General features: G+C 35.3%; 1 protein-coding gene and 1 long non-coding RNA gene across 3 annotated transcripts; one reads left to right on the top strand and one right to left on the bottom strand.

Annotated features, from left to right (window-relative positions):
• Positions 1-6,125: 6,125 nt before the first annotated feature.
• LOC147487062 (uncharacterized) lies at positions 6,126-10,497 on the bottom strand. Its single transcript, XR_015200974.1, has 4 exons — positions 10,100-10,497; positions 7,828-8,017; positions 7,592-7,703; positions 6,126-6,760 (listed from the first exon to the last, which is right to left on the bottom strand). It is a non-coding gene; the product is annotated as an uncharacterized LOC147487062 (long non-coding RNA).
• A 192-nt stretch (positions 10,498-10,689) lies between these two features.
• LOC147487061 (recQ-mediated instability-like protein) lies at positions 10,690-18,125 on the top strand. Of its 2 annotated transcripts, none has more exons than XM_086570488.1 (5): positions 10,690-10,828; positions 12,354-12,521; positions 12,608-12,719; positions 12,799-12,860; positions 17,594-18,125. In XM_086570488.1, exons 2-5 carry the CDS (start codon positions 12,387-12,389, stop codon positions 17,687-17,689), a joined length of 405 nt encoding a protein of 134 aa, XP_086426614.1. In that variant the 5' UTR covers positions 10,690-10,828; positions 12,354-12,386; the 3' UTR covers positions 17,690-18,125. The 2 variants fall into 2 exon arrangements, with proteins under 2 accessions (XP_086426614.1, XP_086426615.1); XM_086570489.1 differs by lacking the exon at positions 10,690-10,828 and adding an exon at positions 10,971-11,085.
• The last annotated feature ends 277 nt before the right edge of the window (positions 18,126-18,402 follow it).

The following is an 18,402-nucleotide window of genomic DNA, read 5'->3' as shown; positions in this document are numbered from 1 at the left end:
GTTTTTTATATTAGTTCAATGCATTTGCATCCAGTTTCCGATTTCCCGTTAATTATTATTTGAAGTTTGTTTGATGTATTTGCATACTGTTTCCAATTTTCCATTAAATATTTTTCAAGGATTTGCATCCAATTTCTAATTTCTCATTAGTTATTATCTAACGTTAGTTTAATGCAGTTACATTCAGTTTCCAATTTTTAGTTAATTACTTTTTGAGTCTGGTTTATTGTATTTGCATAAATTTTCTGATTTTCTATTAATTACTCTTTGAGCTGAATTCAATGTATTTGAATTCAGTTTCTGATTTTCTTTTAATTATCCAATATGGTGTGTAATACCAACTTCAAACAGGACATAAAAATAAATTATGTTTCATTTACTATGTGGGATCATAAAAAATTATCCAGTTCCCGATTTCCCGTTAATTATTCTTTAAATTATACATGACTCACTATGTAGAATTTTCAAAGATTATCTACGAACGTGTGATGTTCTATTAATTATTCTGAAAAATATTTGCACCTATATATGTAGAACTATTATATATGAATATTATATTGAAAACTCGTCCAAATTTCTTATAACGTAAAAACCCCACTATCCGTTAAAAAAAAAAAACTCACCTTTGATAAAACCCTTCAACTTCATTTTGTTGTTTAATAATAAAAGTTTGATTAAAGTTTTATGAAATTACCTAATAAGGTGAAGTTCATATTGAAACTACTTGAATAGCAAGGCGTTCCCAATCATACGAAAAGAGATAAGATAAACACTATTTTAAATGCAAAGCTATACTTATCGAGACATTCTCATAACATATAACACAACTATGTTTTGTGATTAATTCAATACATTTGCATCCAGTTGTGTTATATGTTATAGTATGATAATATTTATATGTGGTTAGTCTACTCATACCAGCAAATTCAATTTGCTGACCCATGTTTGCTTTGTTTTGGCAACGTGGGTGTGTTCTTGGGAACATAGGTGGAAGGCAGTGGAACCGCGGCGTGTGATTGGGATTCGTGCCTGGAGCAGTCTGTTAGTTTTGTTAGGTCTGTTTCTTTTGGAAGTATGTAATAACATAGTTTTCTTTTTATATGACATGAGAATACGATGTTGGAAATTGTTATTCTTAAAGTTTGTTTATGTTTGTATTGGGATGGAAGAAAGTTTTTAATAAAGTGATAGTTGAGGAATTTGGAGATTTTTGTTGTTAAGTTGATCCTGTTGTGATGTGGGTTTTAGGTTTTGACATGTGTTGTATCCACCCCGTCATAGCCTGGGTTTTTAGACAATTGAACCGAGTGATGTTTGAGATATTTATATTTCAAATATTCATTTATTTTAATTGTTTAGAAAATCGGGCTGTGACACATTTTGGTATCGGAGCTTAGGTTAGCCTAGATAGTGAAGGTCTAGGTGATCCTCGGATTGTGGTGAATGGGTAGTAGGAGTGTTTATTTGTGGTATTTGGTTTGGCTTGTTGTTTTGTGTGTACTTTTATAGTGGAATGTTGGGATATGATTAGGAAAAATAAAATGCTGGTTGTTTTAACAGTTAGTTTCTTATGAAATTTATAATCGAAATTTTTGCATGTTATAGTGTTGTTTTCCTAACGGAGTTTTCTATTTTTAAGTAAGTATTGACTAAAGAAGAAATGGTTATTTTTAAAATTTCATATTGGAGTAAATTGGAATTTATCCAAGGAATAAAGAAACCCTTTTGATAAAGGTTGGATTTTGAAATATTTGATATTGTCCAAGTTATGTATATCGTTGGTGTGTGATCCAATATACATAACATCTCTCGGTATGCATCGTTGGAGTTTGATCCAGTGTATACATGTACATCGTTGGTGTGTGATCCAGTGTGCATACCACGCATCGTTGGTGTTTGATCCTATGTGATGGTAGAGAGTTAGTATGCATCGTTGGTGTGTGAACCAGTGTATACTTGCATATCGTTGGTGTGTGAGCCAGTATGCATGCCTTACATTGTAGGTGTTTGATCCTATGTGATGGTGGACATAGTGTAGGCCGTTGATAATATGAATCAGTCTATACATTTTATATTTTTATTTTTTTGAACATGTGGTGTTTGTGAGACACTGAGAGAAATGTTGATTTTTTTTTTGTAAACACTAAGGTGGTGGATAAAACCTATGAGTTTTTAAACAAATAGTTTTGACAGGAAAGATCGTTAAAAAGGAAATTATAATATGTATATTTTTTTTAAACGTTTTGGATTAGTTGGGAAATACTAAGAGTGGAACTAACTGCCTCGGTGGGAGAGGAACTACATTGCCTTCTTAGTATGATTTAACTTGAAGAATATGAGTTTTGCTAAATTGTGAAATAATGAGTTTACTTAAGTGTTGGCAATTGAAGAAATTAATTACGTTTATTCTTTTGAGTTGTGTATACTAGCGTATATACGTATTTTTTGGGTTCAATACGTATATAAACACACTTTCAAAGTATGTGATTTGAATATTAGTATGTCTATCTATATGATATCGTATATGTGTATTCTTTTTAAGGTGTGTATACTTGCGTATACACGTATGTCTCATTTTAATTGGTTGACGTACTGTTTGTTTGGCTAATCTACACTCTACTTTGAATCTCGGGACGAGATCCTTTTAAGGTGTGTATATTATAACACCCCGTGTTTTTATTCGTTTATTTTCCTAATAATAATATTAATAGATAATAGATTAAATAAAATAGGATAAGTGTTAGTGGAAATAGGAGACGTGGGTTATGGGATAAACCTTCTTCCCTATTTCGAGGGTTTTGTTTTTAACCAAAAAGAAAACAGAATAGAGTTTTCTCACGTAAAGTTTTTGGGAAAAAAAAAAACACAGCGAGGGTTTTAGAAAAAAATGGGAGTTTTACTGAAGGAAGGAAAGGAAGGTTTTTCCTGGTAGCTGGTGGATAATCGGAGCGCGCTAAAGGTGAGTAGCTATTTTGCTATTTCACCGGATTTGTAGTTTACATATATCGACGTATACTGTTTCTGTTTTTTATACTGCTCATTTTTCCTGTTGTATTGGACTTCGTGCCATTTGTAGTTATTAAACTTTGTTAAATTCGGATTGGTATTAAACTGTCGAAACTTTGTTGATTTGGGTAAACTGTTCGAACTCTGGAGGTTTTAATGGCGGCGCTGAGAACTCGCCAGTAAACCTTTATGGGTGGACTGTTAGTGTTGGAATAACGAACTTAGTTGGTTGTTGGGGGTTGTAGTACGGTGGTGGGGCTGTTGGGAGCCTTGAATAGGCGTCAATGGCGCCGAACGCATTACTGTCATACTGTGGTTGGAACTTTTGAAATTTTGTTTGTTTGGTTTTGTTGGTTTGAGGAATCGTTGGTGGTGGTTGTTTGATTGAGTGTTTAGGAGTGGTGGTCGATGCTGCCAAAGCTTGGTTGGAGGCGTTAATGGCGGTGGACGAACCGGTGGTTGGGCTGTTTTTGGTTTAAATTGGTTGTTGTGTTTTGTGGTGATGTGTTGTGAGGTTGGTTAGTGGTGTTTGAGTGTGTGTGAGGGCTGAAAATGCTGTCGAGTGGAGGTGGAAGAACCATTAATGGTGGCCAAAATGATTTCTAGATCTAGTTTTGGTGATGTTTGGATTGAATGAATTAGAGTTTTTGGTTTTATTAAAGTGGTGGGGGTTTGTACCCTCTCCATTTTCGGTTTGTTGGAATTGGTGGTTGTGTGGAGGTTTGTGGTGGTCGGTTTTGGTGGTGGAAGAGAATGGGTGGAGAAGATGAACAGTAACAGTCAATCGGTTTAGGCCTTGGGCCAAAGCCTTTGGTTTTGGTTGGGCCGACCTTGTTTTGTTTTGTTTGGGCCTAGCTTGTTTAGTTGGTTGGGCCGGAATTTCATTTGTTTCTATGGGCCGATTTTATTAGTTGATGGGGCCAGCTCACTTTAGTTTTGATTGGGCCGGTTTCCGTTAAATTTTTGGACCGAATCACTTAACAGCTTTTGGGCCCGTTTCTAATATTGCTTGGGCCAGTCCATAGGATTTAAAATAGATCTAATTGGGTCTTTAAATGTTTGGACTTTCGGGTTATAAGGTTTGGGCTTAGCCAGTTGGGTCCGAACCATTACTTTGGTCATGAGCCCATGAGCCATGCACCTTTGACCTTAGCCATGAACCATGGCTATGACCATGAACCTGTTGAACATAGAAACGCCAGTTTGACTTTGACTTTGACCAGGGTTGACTTTGACTAGAGTTGACTGTTGACCAGGGTTGACTTTGACCAATTGACCCAATTTGACCTTTTAACTCGGATTATGATTTGGGTTATTAAGATAGGTCTAGGGCTATTAGCATACTTGACTTTAGGCTAAGACCTCTATAGATACGTGTGTATGTGTATTAACTACTATGTGATTTTGCGCGATTTTTTATGATATGCAACGTTATGACACTAAGACATCCCCGAAATTAATAACGCGTAAATCAAAAATACATGAATCAAGATACTCTTTCGTTATCTGAAACGATATATAAAATAAAGTTCAATAATGCGTAAATAAATTTACCTCACTCTTTTAGAACTCTCCACGCCTCAAGTTTTGGAATTGAATTTATGACTGATGAAGTCATATATTAGGTGGGCATTTATTGAATGTGCCATAAATGGCTCGTTAGTGTTATATAAGGGTATTCATTGAATGTGCCATGAATGACCAGATTTCAGTGGACTGCCCTAAAGAGGAACTAAGGTATTTGCCTTGCGGGTTAGTTGTATTCCTTGAGTGTACGGGAATGTAGGATTGGGTATTCCTTGAATGTGGCAGGAATGACCCAGGACATTCATTGAATGTGCCATGAATGGCCCGTTAGTGAGATGATAGGTATTCCTTGAATGTGGCGGGAATGACCTAAGGTATTCATTGAATGTGCCATGAATGACCTGAGTTTTTGTGCCCAAAGAGGTCGTGGAAATATGTGTATGAAAGCCCGGAGATGGCTATGATATTGTGGTATTCGGTGGGAGAGAAGCACACAGAAATGTGTGATTTGGCAAATGTGTGGAGTGCAAATCGTGGAGTAGGTACTAAAGGGTGGGTGTATAAGAAAAGTAATTGGTTAATTGATAAGAGAAATTGATTTGTTTATACGAGTGTGTTTGGGTTTACCTTTGAATACATATAGAATATCTACATATGTTATATATACAAGTTCTAACTTTCTTTTGCAGGAGGGTAGGACTTAATAATATTTTGTCTGGAGGGGCCGTCCTACCCTTATACTGGCCGACATCGGTAAGTGTAATTCAATTATTTTAGATATTAAAAGGAGTTATTAGAATGAGTTAATAAAATGGAAGTTAATAAAATAGAAGTTTTGCTTGGGAAGAAACTATGCCGGTTGAGATGATGAACTACACCGCCTTCCAAGCCGTGAATGATTAAGTTATGGGATAATATAAAGTGATTGTTTGAATAATTAAAGTATGATAATATTTATATGTGGTTAGTCTACTCATACCAAAGAAATTCAATTTGTCACCCCATGTTTGCTTTGTTTTGGCAACGTGGGTGTGTTCTTAGGAACATAGGTGGAAGGCAAATGGAACCGCGGCGCGGTGATTAGGGATTAGTGCCCGAGCGATCTGTTAGTTTTGTTAGGTCCGTTTTCTTTTGGAAGTATGTAATAACATAGTTTTTTTTTTTATATGACATGAGAATACGATGTTGGAAATTGTTATTCTTAAAGTTTGTTTATGTTTGTATTGGGATGGAAGAAAGTTTTTAATAAAGTGATAGTTGAGGAATTTGGAGATTTTTGTTGTTAAGTTGATCCTGTTGTGATGTGGGTTTTAGGTTTTGACATGTGTTGTATCCACCCCGTCATAGCCTGGGTTTTTAGACAATTGAACCGAGTGATGTTTGAGATATTTATATTTCAAATATTCATTTATTTTAATTGTTTAGAAAATCGGGCTGTGACACGTACATTTTAGTTGTTGAGTATGGGAGGAGTATGCAATGCTTGCAAATGAATTTATTTTTACATATACTTGTTGCAGTGAGCCGTTGTAGATAGACCAATTCATTTATTTAAATTGATTTCATTACTAATGCAGTGAAGCAAATTAATCTTTGTTTTTTTCCTCCGGCTAATGGTGTTATATTATTAATATTAAGATTCAAAAAAGATTACAATAGAGTTCACAAAAATATCTAGAGGAGGCCCACTACAAGGAAACATAAGAGCCTACTTGGCTAGACTATGAGCCTCCCCATTAAAAATTCCTGCTTAACCAGTTGCAAGTCATTACATAAAAAATTGCAGAGAGCTAAAATCCAATTTAGAAGGGTTTGACATTCCCAATCGACTGCGGTAGTTCCTCCAGTGAAGGCTTTAGTGACACATTGAATTGAATGTCTCCAAAGAGGTGTACTTTTTGCAGTCCTAGCCATTATATTGTACAAACTTTGTCGCTAGTTCTGTAGCATAAAAGTTTGACTGTAGTGCACTGTTTGCTATATGAACTTAGTATACATAAAAATCTGGCCATTTTCACTTTTTCATAGAGCACCAACATCTCCATCAAAGAGTATTTTCGGCCAATCATTTTGAGACAACTTGAGTTGCAACATCATTACCATTCTCTAGCCAATGGTCTTGTTCAACAAAAGCTTTCCAATTGACTTCCCAAGTGTAATCTGCATGCTCCCACATAGTGTGTATAGAAGCTTGAGCTCCTTCCATCTTGAATTGGTTTATGTGATTCTTAAGTTCAAAGAGAAAAAACACACAAAATGGACCCCTAAGGTGCGTGCCATCATAAGCAAGAGTTTTAATTAAAATTCCCCAGTTGGTAAGATTCCCTAGTTTGTTTAGAAGCAAACTAATCTCTAATAAGCAATTACTTTGGAATGTATAATGATGAAATTACAAAGCAAAAATTTTACTATAGAACTAACAATTAGATCTACATGCATGCATTCAAGATACCCCAGAAAAATTTGAATGTTGAAGAAGCAAAGGACAATTTGGACTAAATCTAGTCACAAAGTTGGATAAATCTTAACAACAACGACTAAAAGGCGAGGCTATCTATAACATCGGTACCTTTAGGAAAGCACTCTAAAACCTGAATAAAGCATATGTTAAGAACGAAAAACATCATATCACATAACGAATATACAAAATTAAATTTACATATCATAGATTGAAAGGCAGAACACTGCAACTTAACCCATAAATTTTGATATTTGATAAGTCCAAAAATCACTTAAGGAACATGACTCGATACATAGTTTCTTGGCAAATTAAAATTTATCACCGAGGTGTGTGTGAAAAAAAAACGGACATAAACAAACCAAGCATATGTAAAAACAAATTGTTCTCCAGAGCATTCTAATTTCGGCATGGGATGTCTTTGAATTTTCTTGATTTGCATAGGAAAATAATACTTCAAAATGTAAAGAAAGCAACCATATGACGGAGCTAAATTATTACATTATTATATAACTTACAAAAAGAATACTATGCATTGCAATGTTTCAGTAAGAAGGCTAATCTAGCACCCTAACAAAAAAAGAAAGAAACAACTCTTACCCTGTCTAGTTGCAATATGCTAGGATGCTCCAAAAAGTTCTTTGAAATCAGCAGACAAATTTTCAGATGATTTGGAATAACACCCGCTTTCCAAAACTATTCTGAAACTATTCTGAGCGAGCACACATATGAAACTGGGTTAGCATAACCCAGTATCTGGTTCAACCTATACATCTTAGCCAAACAAACCATTTGTGATAGATGGTAATATTGTATATTTGTATGCATATTCAAACCTTTCTGGGATCTACCAAACTCCTGTGGCTATCCTTCGGAACTTTCAGGCTTCCAAGACAACGACATAGCAGGTGAATTCATTTTAGAAGTCAAGTGTTCAAATAATCTAGTTGGTCTATCCCATTCCCTCGATCTTGCAGAAGTTGGAGAGGCAAAATGTTGTCTTGATTTCGCCATGATCCTTCAGACCTTTAAGAAAAAATTGCTCCAAATCAATAACCATTACGTACTCGACAAACTATTAATATAATTTTTTTCAATATGATGCTCATAAGCCATAAATCAAGTTCTTTTGTGATTTAGCAATTTTGCAATTGCTTCGATTGGTCCTGTTCGATCTAACAAAATCACCGGCAATTCCAAAAAAAAACAAATTCTTACAAAACCAATTACCAAAAATTAAATACCAATTACAACAACAGAAAATACCAACTGTAAGGATAACAATACAACAACTGAAAATCAAAACAATAAGAGGAATTACTCTAACATCATAGCATTATATTTGTCATTTGAGAACATCAATGTATAAACACAAATTTATAGGAAAAAAAATGATAGAAGGAAGAAATTAGGGCCGGATGATGAACTCAAAACAAATAAAAAAAACCATGAGGAAAAATCTACCTTTTTTGTCTGAAGGATACAAAGAGAGATTGCAGAGTAAAGACCATTGAGAAAAAAAAAAAAAATGGAGAGGTAGAGATTTGAGGCTAATATAGCAATTCCTCTCACTGAATACAAAGTTTGTTACCAAGTACTTCATCTTTAAAATAGTTGTATATATTTTGAACTATATAAAGGGTCATACATATCGATAGAATGCTTTAACAACATATGAGGCCCAAGCGCTCACATTCCAAAAGTTCAATTCCCTTTATCTACTAGTCACTTTTCAAATAAAAATATAATAATCATTCGTAGTGCCACTCACTGAAAGTCTTAAAGTAAAATTCAAAGCCAAGCTCAAAATATAAACTGAAAGTGTAATACATACGTTGATCCATACAGTAGCAATAGAATTATCTAGATGTGGAGGTCTAATTTACCTAAAGGATGACACTGGGTGCAAGTGTTGAGCCTCCTGAAGTCGTCCCTTCATACATAAACAATTTTCATACAAAAATTGAATGTAGAATAGCAATGGCACCGAATGTAAATTTCAAAGGCAAGTAGAGTATAACGATCAGGAGGTAAAACAACATTGATTGGGTCATTGGACGTTTGCATATGTACGCTGAGGTGACTGGGGCGTTTTCTATGCATTTTTCCAAATCCCTATTATAAGGATCGATTAGTGAAAGAATAAACAACCCTTATTTGATTAGGATATGATAGAGTGAACAAAAATGCTTTAAGAAAAATATGTAGCAAAAGTGAAGGAGTATATATGGAAGTATGTAGTTAGTATTGTGCTAATCTCAATTAATTGAGGAATATATCTTTTCCAGTAATATAACCAAAAAATCAGACAAAGTGAAAAACAAATGATATGGAAACACAAATAAATAGTGACAGCAAAAACCGATGTTGTGAATTAGCTCCGAAATTTAGAACTGTGAAATAGTTACTAAACAAATGAAACGGAAATGGGAGACTAGTTTACCGAAGAGACTAAATACTAACTAACCTGAGAGAAGAACCCAAAGATTTGAAGAAGAATCTCCAAAATACTAACCAATACAACCACTCTGTTCAAATTGTGAAATATAGAGAATTATAGTATACAAAATCTCCTCACTATATAAAAAATTTGTGTGATCGCTTCAAAATTGGAAGAAAGTAAGAGAAAATGAATAGGCAACAGAGAGAAGAATCAATGAATTGTTTTTTTGACAATAGGAAGTTGGAAGAAAATCAAACATGTACAACAACATGGGAAAACCAGACTTTTTTTTACAAAAATTCTAACTAATTCATACATTCTTTTGTAGTAGGCTGCAAACAGAAGAATGCAACAAACACATTAACATTGCAATGCTTCAGTTAGCTTATTTAATTAGTCTGTGTAATGGCTGACCCAGAACCCTGACTTGAGTCCCATGGCAGCTTTAAAATATAAAACATGTTGAAGCTGGATAAAAAAAGGTAACCTAACACCGTGTCGTGTGGATGTATTTTTTTCCATAGAATTTAGGGGGGAAGTAATGCATATGCAAGTGGGGTTAGGGGTTGGGGTGGCTTTGTCTAAATTTTCAATTTCGAACTATAACAATTCAAAATATATTCACAAATAAGAGAATATACAGGGAAACAATTAAAAGGTGTTACCTGAATTCAAGAGTGATAACAACTGCACTTTTTTCTGAAAACCCTCAAGCTAGATTCACGCACGTTGTGTTTACTGAAAGGACACAAACCTGTTTAGAGTGAAATCACAACTCAATGGAAGACATGGGAAGAGAAAGGACCATTTATACCCAACCCAGCAGCAAAACCCCAATAAAAGACGAACCCATTTCTAATTTATGATAAAAAGGATAGCACATGTTAATTTTCAAGATAGGAGACAATGACGCAATCTGCCCAATACAGTGAAGTTCATGAAATATTCTTAGGCTAAGTCTAATGGCTCCCTATCCCCATAAAAGGGGAGTCACTTCCGGTGGTTTTTACTCTCTATATCCAAATTACTCTTTATATACAGAGCAATTTAGAGAGTACAGAGTACGTTTGACACAAGTTGGTTTGACGTAAAATAAAATTGTTTTGGCGGTGGTTGATCTGACGTAGAATAGAATATATAGTTTTTTTTGGTTGTGGGGCAGATGAAAGATGAAGTGGGATAGAATTATGGGGATCTCATTATTCTACGTCATATGAACTGGTCGTAATATTGTTGCAACCATTGGACACAATATTCAACTTTGTATCTGTAAAACACTATTTTTTTTATGGGATACAGATGCAGAGTCCAAAACCATTGAACTCAGCCTTAGTAACTAAAAATGGTGCCAAATGCGCAGTTATACCTGGGAGCAGAAGCACGCCGAAGAGCAGGTATTCCTGAAAAAGCAAAACATAAAACAATAGATATTAGTAATTATGGTGTACTTTAGTAATTAATAGAGATGGATCTGTGGGGATTTTTGGTTTTGGGCAAAATAAGATATCTCTCATTTCACAACTCTATCACAAGGAAAAGCACGCAGAGTCTTTTCCCATTGTTTGCACGGGAAAGACAGTGGTAGAAATTTTTTAGTACTTTGGGAGATTGTCGAACCTAGTATTGTCTACAGCCAACTCGTTGAATTCCAGTAAGTCGCTTCACTTCATAATGTTAAATTTTATGTCAGAAACTGAAAAAGTTTTTATTTCACTTTCACTTTCTGCATTCTTCCCAATACACAATATATGTGTACTTTACCACTCTCCTTTATGGTTTCGTAATTACATCCAACCAAGTCAATATTGGAGTACTACAAATATGTCAAATACAACAATTATGTTAATTATATAAAGGAATAGGAGAGAAATAAGAGAAAAATATATATATTAAAAAGTTTGAGGAATCCGGTTTAAGAATCCAAGTTGTTGTTAATTTTAAGTATTTTTTTTTGTGGGGAACCAATATATGTTTAGTGATTTTTTTTTTCTGGGTTTAGTGAGAAATCAGTCACAAGCCATATGCTTATTGATAACATAGGTTGAATGAGCACTCCAAAACGAAGTGTACACATGTAGGGTATATTTTATCAGGAGTGACTCTGTAAGACAGATCAGGGGGAAAAGTAACTCTAATAGTCAATTTTATTTTTTAATCACTCACAAGGATTGGGTAGATGAAATGTCAAATATATATATACTCTTGACGCGAAATTAAAAATGGCCCGGTCCAATCGATACGACCCGGTGTATATAGTAAGAACAATCATTGTTCATATCTATTAGAGTATGACCAATTATTATTCGTTTCATACCTCGAACAATCACTGTTCATACATCAACATGAACTAGGAACAATCATTGTTCGTATGCCTATTTGGGGGAGGTAAGAACAATCGTTATTCATACCTCAACATAATTTATACTCAGTAAGAACACCTATTATAGTATAAATTTCATACTTATTTGGGGTATGAACAATCACTGTTCATAAATTCATACCTCAACATAATGTATGATGAGTAAGAACACATATTGGAGTATGAACAATCATTATTCATACATATTTAGCGTATAAACACTATGAACAATTATTGTTCACACATCAACATAGTATATGGAGTATGTTAATCTATTTGGATATGAACCAAAACGACAAAAAAAATAAAATTGGAAAATATTTATTTCAAATTCGGACTATTTATCTTTACAAGTTATTTTCACTCGAAAATGGTGAGAGTGATTAAAAAAAAACGTTGGTTAGGAGAGTTATTTTCACCCCGAAAATGGGCCTTAGGACCAATTTTTTTTGATACTTCATGGAGTAAACAGTCACATATAAAGCCCAAATCCCAACCAAGCTTAAAACAAAACTAGAAGCACTACTTGACTCTTGAGTCTTGACTTGGGAGTTGTTCAGTTTAAACAGAACAGAGAAGAGTAGAGTGAAAAAATGGATTACAATCTCGCAGCACTAAAACTATTGAGCGGACAACTGAAAAACGCTCGTCAAAGTCAAAGTCAAGACTCATCAACACCCTCCGCGTTGACTTTATTCGGAATACTCTTCCAACGCGCTTGGTTACAGGTTCTCTAATTCTCATTCTCCCCAAAACACCCCTTCACTTTCTATTACTCCTTACTGATACTACATACTACATACAACGAATGCAGGGCATTTTAGTCTCAGGCTCAACTGAACAAGGCCATTTTATACTAGACGATGGTAGTGGCATTATTGAACTATCTCTCTCCAACGAATTTCGACAGCGAAACTGGAAACTAGGTACTACTACTAAGATTGGTGGCTTGGTGCATAATGGCATTTTAGATATTTATGTGGTCATGTGTTTTTTGTGGTGCAGGAATGTATGTGATGGTTGTAGGAGCATATAGTTTACGTTCCGGCGAGCCACCCGTGATTAAGGTAGAATTTTTTTTGGTCAAAGACTATTTCGCTTATACGATTGCTCTGATTTTCTTCCTAATACTGTTTCTTTTAGCATGCATGAATTGGGATACTTGATTTACTGCAAAACTAATTTCAGGTCTTGTCCATACTAAGTATTGGAGTCCACCAACTAGAGACCTGTATAATGTAGGATCATCAAATAAACCCCCTGAAGTAGAATCAAGTTTAGAACCAGTGATGCAAGGTGTTGAAAGAGGTTTTTGCACCATCCATTTTTGTTTTTGTCTGACATAGATGCAGAAACTTTGATAATAATTTAAGTCCCCCAAGTCCTTCATAGAAAACTTAAAACTCAATTGAGTAATGACATCTTAGAGCTTCCTATAAGTATGATGTCATCCACATTAACTAGCAAGATAATTATATCTTTATCCACTGTTTTCACAAAAAGTGAAGTATCTGCTTGAGAAGTCTCAAAGTGTAGCGTCAGAAGAGCTTGATGTAGTTCAGAATACCATGCTCTAGGTGCCTGTTTAAGTCCATAGAGAGACTTTGGAGTTTATAGGCGTGTGTTGGTTTTGTAGTATCAATAAATCCAGGGGGCTGAATCATAAATACTTCCTCCTTGCATACATGTAGTTGCCTCAGTGTCCAACCATTCTGTACTGTTAAGGTTAGACCAATCCTAATAGTTTGAGGCGTCACAACTGGACTGAAGGTTTCACCAAAATCAACTCCAGGTTGTTGATGATATCCCCTTAGCAACAAGTCTTTCTTTGAACTTTTGAATAGAGCTATCTGAGTTTAATTTTAACCTGAAAACCCATTTAGCTCCAATGAGATTGTAACTTGGATAAAAAGGAACTAGAATCCAAGTTCCTGTCTGTTGGAGAGCATTGAATTCTTCTGCCATGGCTGTTCTCCATTGAGGATTTTTCATAGCTTGAGTATGACTAGTTGGAACAGCTGGTAGGTGTTTAGTTTTGGTGATGTAGGCATTCAAGGGATGCTTTGTGCCTTTGTGGTAATAAATAGTCTTTTGGGTTGTCGAATACCATTCTTACCTCTAGTTACCATGGTATGTTGATTGATATTTTGAGGAATGATTGGCATGATAGGAGTTGAATTGGTAGAAGAAGGTTCTGGTGAAGAATGTGACTGTATGTGATGAAGAGAGAGGTTGAGGTGAATTTTTAGGAGAAGGAGATGGAGAGGAAAAATGAACAGGAGAACGAGATGGAGAGGAATAAATTGGTGTGTCAGTGGGATTAGAATTGCTAGATTCAGTATTGTGTTGATTGGAGGAGTGTGTATGATGAATGGAGGATGTGGAAGTGTGTGGAGATGCAGGTGGAGAAGGAGATTGAGAATCTACATGAACATGACCGGGAAAATAAGGAATATAAATATGCTTTAAACAAGAACAAGAAGTGGAATTAGGAGAAGAATTGGATATAGGATGAAATGGAAAGTATTTTTCATTGAATGTAACGTGTCTGGAAGTATTAACTCTTCCAGTTTTGTAGTCTAAGCACTTGTATCCAAGATGTTTAAGACTGTACCCAATGAAGATGCATCAATACTTGTAAGTTGAAGTTTATTTGTGGTGTATGGTCTGAGCCATGGGTAACATGCACATCCATATGTTTTTAGAAAATAATAATTTAGTGTTTTATGAAAAAGAATTTCCCATGGTGATTTGTAATCAATGGATTTTGAAGGTAGTCTGTTGATAAGATAAACACTAGACTGAAAAACATCTACCCAATAAAGAGTAGGAACACCACTGTGTGCCAAGAGAGTTCTTGCAAAGATCAACAATATGTCGATGTTTTCTCTATGCAACACCATTTTGCTCAGGTGTATGAGCACAAGAGAATTGGTGAGTTATACCATTTTGTTGAAGATATGTTCCAAGTTTTGTGTTGGTAAACTCATCTCCTTGATCAGTTCTTAGAATTTTCATCGTAGAACTTAACAAGTATTTTGTAAGATTTTTGAATATAGTGAAAGCAGAGTAGAAATCAGACTTTTTGAGCAAAGGATATATCCAACAATATTTTGAATATTCATCAATAAAACTAGCATAATAAAGATAGCCATCAATGGTAGTGATTGGAGCTGGTCCCCAAAGATCACAATGAAAGATATAATGGTGTCTTATACTTTGATTCAGATGAAAGAAAAGGTAGTTTTGTGCTTTTTCCAAGCTTACAAGAACAACAAAAATCATTTGAAAAAGGACTAGAAACAGGAAGTTTATTTGTGATTACAACTTTATTTAAAATGATATGAGATGGATGTCCAAGTCTTGCATGCCAAGTAGCTGAAGATGTCCTTTCACCAAAGTAGGATGATGGACTGTGAAGCGTTATAGAAGAGTGTGGATGAATGCTGGGAAGTAGATGCATACTAAATGGTAGAATCATGCTGCTTGTGTAAAATAAATGAGATTGGATAGAGACCATGTTTATGTGGCCCTTGGAAAAGTATCTTCCCCGAGACACTGTCCTTCACCATGTATTTATTGGAATAAAAAATTGCTCTCGTCTTCTTCACTAAATACAAAGACAAACAAAATTACAGTTTGCATAACTGCCTAACAAACTCGAACAATATAACAAACTCTAACTAACTGTGTGTGCTGAACACGTGAGGACTTGTAGTGTCTATTATGATATCCCAGAAGTGGGCTCAATATTCGGAATTTCTCAAATGTGTTTTTTATTGTCTATTTACTCAATTTCCTAAATAATCAGTGGTGTGAATGCCAATTATACTTGTCTGATTTTTCGTTCTACGTTTGTATTACTAAGTATTCCTATTTCATCCTTTTGAACTCCATTAATGTGTGTAACTGTTGTCTGTGTTTTTGAGGATCACTTTTCAATATATTGGGTTTCTCTGCCCATTGGTATTGTAAGTGCCACTCGGAATCACACACAATGCTATTAGTTTCTTGTTAGTTGTCACAATATAGTATGAGTATCACCAACTAGTGCTTTACTGTTCCTGTCCTATTCAGGCATATTAGGAATGTCGTCCCTAGGACAATATGTATCAGTAAGATGCCTGGAATCAGTGCCTAGGACTCCTCCAGCTTCCTTCTCCCTCTGTTTTTGTTTCCCTTTTCTGTTATCCTTCTATTTTTTTCATTTTTACTTGTCTCCTGTTGTGCCCTCTTTCCGTCTTTCGACCAACTTTAACTTTCCAGTTTACTTCCACTAAAATTAACTCATTTTTTAGTACTAGTTCTGATTGCACAAGGGAAGACTTCCTTGGTAAACCCACTTTTTATAGTGGAAAATCTAGATGATGTAAAAGCATACAAGGGAATCTTCATCACCTCCCATTAGATTTCCTCCCATCCCACCCTTTAAATAGTATGTGCATTTTTCGGAAAGCTCTCTCTGATCGAAGTTATAGATAAGTGAAGAATTTGTTTTCTTTCGTTTCTTTTAAGATGTAGTTTAGAAGTTTGGTCGAGTTTAAGCTAAGTCACATTGACACAGATATGTGGTGCCACTGGGACACAACTATTTAAGAAGAAAACTATTACTATTCTTTAGTTACACAACTAGTTCTTGGGCTTAAGACCTTACAAAGCACCTCCTTACAAATAACTATGAAAGTGGCGATATCATGGAGTTGTATCTATGTTAATAGAGTATTTTCTCAGACTTTTAGGGTATAGAAGAAACCCTAGTTTGAAATAGTATGCCCACACAAGTGTCCATGTGTCTGTGTGTTCGACACGGATTTTGTTAAGAATATAAAGTGTCCCTGTTACTTAGATTTTAAGGAACAAAATTTCATCTTCTTCCTTCACATTTTAGTAGATATTCAACCTGTGAAGGTAGAGTAACATATGCTCATTTTTTTTTTTGATTGTTGTAGTAAAAGGTTCACTAAAACTTGTTTTTTTTTTTTTCAAATTGAAGAGCTCAATCTCCCCTACTAGGAGCATATCCCATCACATCCTATGTTTAGTGATTAAGCCACGCTTGCCTAGGTAAGATACATGTGTGATCCATTTCCTAATCCGAAGGTGTATCATTTTGGCCAGAACCAAACATCAAAAAAAGATAAAAAAGAATGAAAGAAATAAAATAACTGAATAAATAAATAAAAAGAGGAAATAAAAAGGAGAGAAGAATGAGGGAGGTTTCCAAACAATTCCACGAACAGTTGTACAGACCAGTTTCAACTGCAGAGAAACATTCACACACAACAATCTGAACCCACATGTTGACTTTAGAGATTGGAATAGGTTTAGCTGCTACACTACTCCATTGCAATGTTGCACCATGAGTCTGTTAGATCACGTCCAATTAGTCAAAAAAATAACTCAGAGAAATGGTGATCAGGCCTCTCTCGTTAAGCTCTTAATCAGAACAAAAGAGTGCCGTTGGTTGTGAGCTGTAAGGATGAATCTCTTCTTTTAGTGTTATTTGTTTTGCAGGATTAAACCATTCCTAGTGACTAACACTGATCAACAAACTGCAAATGAAAGCAGTTCCCATGTGTTAGCTTTGAATCTTTTATACCTGACTTGAGGCCATCTAGTAAACAACTCTCGAAACTTGCCAGCAACAATTCCACATCGCATATGATTTTTGGAATAACCAGTTATGTTTTTAATATGGATGCTCGGAAAATGACTATGTTTCAACTTTGAATAATGGGAAATGTTTTGTCCTACCTTCGTAATTGCTTTTAATTTTTAAATTTACTTTTATGTAATGCAGGTTCACAAGATGGTAGATCTTTCACCGTTTCCTGATCGTGAGGCTATGTGGCATCTTGAAGTCATTGAGGCATACAAACTGTTCTACGATGAATGACAAACTACCTTATACGCTCAACTCATTTACGTACAATGCCCACCACCAGCTTGGCATGACACCATGATCTCCCAGTGGCTGTCTATATGTACATCTTTCGGAGCACTATCTTTGGTGCTGAAGGAAGATACGAGTGATTAAGTCTAATGTAGTCCTGTTTTTTAGCTGTGTCACTGTGGATAGAGGGCACATGTAGGTTGAAGCTCTGATGATTATACTATTAGTGCCAGCTGAGAACTCTAACAATACAATGGCCACCATCAGGTTGGCATGGCACCTGTCTATATGTGTATCTTTCCAAGCTCTGTTGCTGAAGGAAGATACGAGTGATTAAGTCTGACGTTCTCCTGTTTCTTAGCTGTGACACTTATGGATAGAGGTCACCCGTTTCATATATAGGTTTATTAAAATAGTGAAATGGAGAATCCTCAACATTTTTCTCTTCTTGTCCATGCAATAATCCAAGAGCCTCAGCAAGCTCTTGGATTACTGCTAACAGTAGGATCACAATTCAAGCACCACAATAGCAACCATCCCATGGTTGGGGTGTCCATTTGAGTTATTCAGTGTAGGTTGAAGCTCTGATGATATATATATTACTAATAGAGCCAGCTTAGAAATCTAACAATACATCCAACTCAAACAATAATCAACACGAAATCACGAATGAGAATATGTTTGTGGACAGCGGCGTGGATGAATAAAAGAAGAAA

This window comes from Coptis chinensis, chromosome 7 (genome assembly GCF_015680905.1).
Source record: "Coptis chinensis isolate HL-2020 chromosome 7, ASM1568090v1, whole genome shotgun sequence".
Lineage (NCBI taxonomy): Eukaryota > Viridiplantae > Streptophyta > Magnoliopsida > Ranunculales > Ranunculaceae > Coptis > Coptis chinensis.
Note: the sequence above shows the minus strand (reverse complement) of the source record. Positions and strands in the feature narration are given on the sequence as shown.

Bases quoted from the DNA above. Each gene is read 5' to 3' on its own strand.
- LOC147487061 (XM_086570488.1), top strand. From the start codon at position 12,387: ATGGATTACAATCTCGCAGCACTAAAACTATTGAGCGGACAACTGAAA. The intron at 12,522-12,607 runs GTTCTCTAATTC...CAACGAATGCAG, and splicing joins TCCAACGCGCTTGGTTACAG to GGCATTTTAGTCTCAGGCTC. The intron at 12,861-17,593 runs GTAGAATTTTTT...TATGTAATGCAG, and splicing joins GCGAGCCACCCGTGATTAAG to GTTCACAAGATGGTAGATCT.